The sequence below is a fragment of the Helianthus annuus genome, chromosome 7 (genome assembly GCF_002127325.2).
Source record: "Helianthus annuus cultivar XRQ/B chromosome 7, HanXRQr2.0-SUNRISE, whole genome shotgun sequence".
In the NCBI taxonomy this organism is placed as follows: Eukaryota; Viridiplantae; Streptophyta; class Magnoliopsida; order Asterales; family Asteraceae; genus Helianthus; species Helianthus annuus.
This window is the reverse complement of record NC_035439.2, coordinates 133060809-133062967: the sequence shown is the minus strand read 5'-3', so window position 1 is coordinate 133062967 and position 2159 is coordinate 133060809. Positions and strand designations below refer to the sequence as shown.

The 2159-nt window shown below is 39.6% G+C and overlaps 1 protein-coding gene across 1 annotated transcript; it reads left to right on the top strand.

The window, feature by feature from the left end:
* The first annotated feature begins 338 nt into the window (after positions 1-338).
* On the top strand, positions 339-1953 carry LOC110867339 (protein FAR1-RELATED SEQUENCE 5-like). The gene is made up of 3 exons (XM_022116416.2): positions 339-452; positions 534-1103; positions 1201-1953. The coding sequence occupies exons 1-3, from the start codon at positions 369-371 to the stop codon at positions 1858-1860; spliced, it is 1314 nt and encodes a 437-aa protein (XP_021972108.1). The 5' UTR covers positions 339-368; the 3' UTR covers positions 1861-1953.
* Positions 1954-2159: the final 206 nt, after the last annotated feature.

Here is a 2159-nt window from a genome sequence, read left to right as displayed (position 1 = left end):
GAGTTTGTGGTTGAGAAAGGGCAATTGAGGTCGATTTTTTGGGCAGATGAAATTTCCAAGATAAACTATGAGGTGGTTGGTAATGTGTTAGCTTTTGATGCGACTAATCACACTAACAGGTAAGGTTTTGCAAACTGGCACTTTTTTCCCCTTTAACATATTATTACCTTTTGTTTTTTTCTTTGTCATGCAGGTACAACATGATTTTTGTTCCTTTCACTGGTGTTGATAATCATAAATAATGTGTGACATTTGGTGTTGGCTTGCTATTCAATGAAACCACCGAGTCTTACAAGTGGTTACTTGAATCATTTCTGAAGGCACACAAGAAGCAACCAAAGTTAGTTCTGACGGACCAGGACCCTTCAATGAAAGCTGCCATTTTAGAGGTTTTCACAGACGCTCGGCACCGCCTTTGCATGTGGCATATTATGAAAAAACTTCCAACCAAGGTTTTATTAATTTATCAATCTTGTTTGAGAAGTTTTTATTTTGTTACCTCTTTTAACAGCTTGGGGTCCTGTTATTTATAGATTCATGGAGACCTATTACAAAACTCTGAGTTAAGGGCATTGATGCATCGTTTGGTGTGGAGTATTCACATGAAACCATCTACATTTGAGACGCGTTGGCAACTTTTGATGGAGGAATATGGGTTACAAGATCATGACTGGTTGAATGATATGTACTCAATTAGGGACCAATGGGTACCTGTCTACTTCCGTGATATCCCAATGTGTTGTCTGATGAAGACTACATCAAGATGTGAAAGCTCTAACTCAAGCTTCAAGGTCAACTCTACTAGTGCTAACACACTAGTTCAGTTCATGCTATGTTATGAAACTAGGATAGACAATCAGTGTTACAGGCAACGTGTTGTAGAGTTTAAAACCTCATCTAGTGTATTCATGGATAGTACTGATTTAGCTATCGAGAAGCACGCTTTTGAGCTGTACACACATGCAATTTTCACAGAGGTAAGAAAAGAGATATACAAGGGGAAGTTGTTTTGTTACATTCTAAACATGGAGGATTGTGATGATGTTCGTGTTTACTATGTGAATCAGTTGGACAAGCGAAGCAGTGCAACCAACACATTCACGGTAACTGTGCTGTATCCTTATGATGACATCTTTTGTTTAAGCTTTCATTATGCTTTTTTTCACAGAAGCTTAATAATGTGTTTTGGTGTTTTTGTAGGTTAAACTTGAGTTGAGAAATCAGTCGGTCTCTTGTTCATGCAACAACTTCATCCGTATTGGATATCTGTGTAGGCACATCTTTTGTGTTTACCGGGTAAACAATATTGAAAAAATCCCTGCCCAGTTTGTTGTTAAGCGTTGGACTAGGGACGTGCTTCCCAAAAGTATATTTTCTATTGAGCGTCGATACGGCGTTGACACCCGTCCACAAGCTGCTGCGAGAAGTCAGATTCTTGAGATTGTAACCGAATGTGTAGACGCATTAAGAAGTGATGTTGGAGGACTTTCTACTTTCGCTGAGCAGATAAAGGAACTGAAATCCAAGTTACTAAATGGAGGACCAGTTGATGACGAAGCCAAGAATGATAACTATGCTGCTGTTGAAGAATTGCTTGGTGTTTCTTTAGATGGGGACGTAACTCTCAACAATCCAGACGGGATCAGGAACAAAGGATGCGGCAAACGTCGACGATTGTCTAGAGCATCGCAGGATGGAACGAGCAACTCTGCTGTCAAACCTCCCAAAACACCAAGGCTTTGCCGAACATGTATGAAGTACGTGACTGGGCATGATTCAAGAAATTGCAAGAAAAAGAAGAAGAATAAATCGGGTAACGAGGATGAGGACTCAAGCTCTGCGAGTCAGGAGTCCACTTGATTTGGTATTTATTTTGATGTGTGTGCTGTGCATGTTTTGAAAACTTGTATGACGCCAGCTTTTTAGTCTCCATTTTAGTGGAGCGGAACTAAACTTTGATCATCCCTTTTGTATTTTTTGGGCTGCCTTTTTGTAGATGCACATGTTTGCTTGTGTAGATTATCTGAAAATGGATGCACATGCATATGTTTGCATGTTAGGATGTATGTGGGTTTGGTATGTAGGACGGTTTTCAGTTTAATGACTATGGTTTAATTGATCAGCTGCATTATGAAATGATATGCACAATGTTTGCGTGA

Bases quoted from the DNA above. Each gene is read 5' to 3' on its own strand.
- LOC110867339 (XM_022116416.2), top strand. From the start codon at position 369: ATGAAAGCTGCCATTTTAGAGGTTTTCACAGACGCTCGGCACCGCCTT. The intron at 453-533 runs GTTTTATTAATT...TGTTATTTATAG, and splicing joins TGAAAAAACTTCCAACCAAG to ATTCATGGAGACCTATTACA. The intron at 1,104-1,200 runs GTAACTGTGCTG...GTGTTTTTGTAG, and splicing joins GTGCAACCAACACATTCACG to GTTAAACTTGAGTTGAGAAA.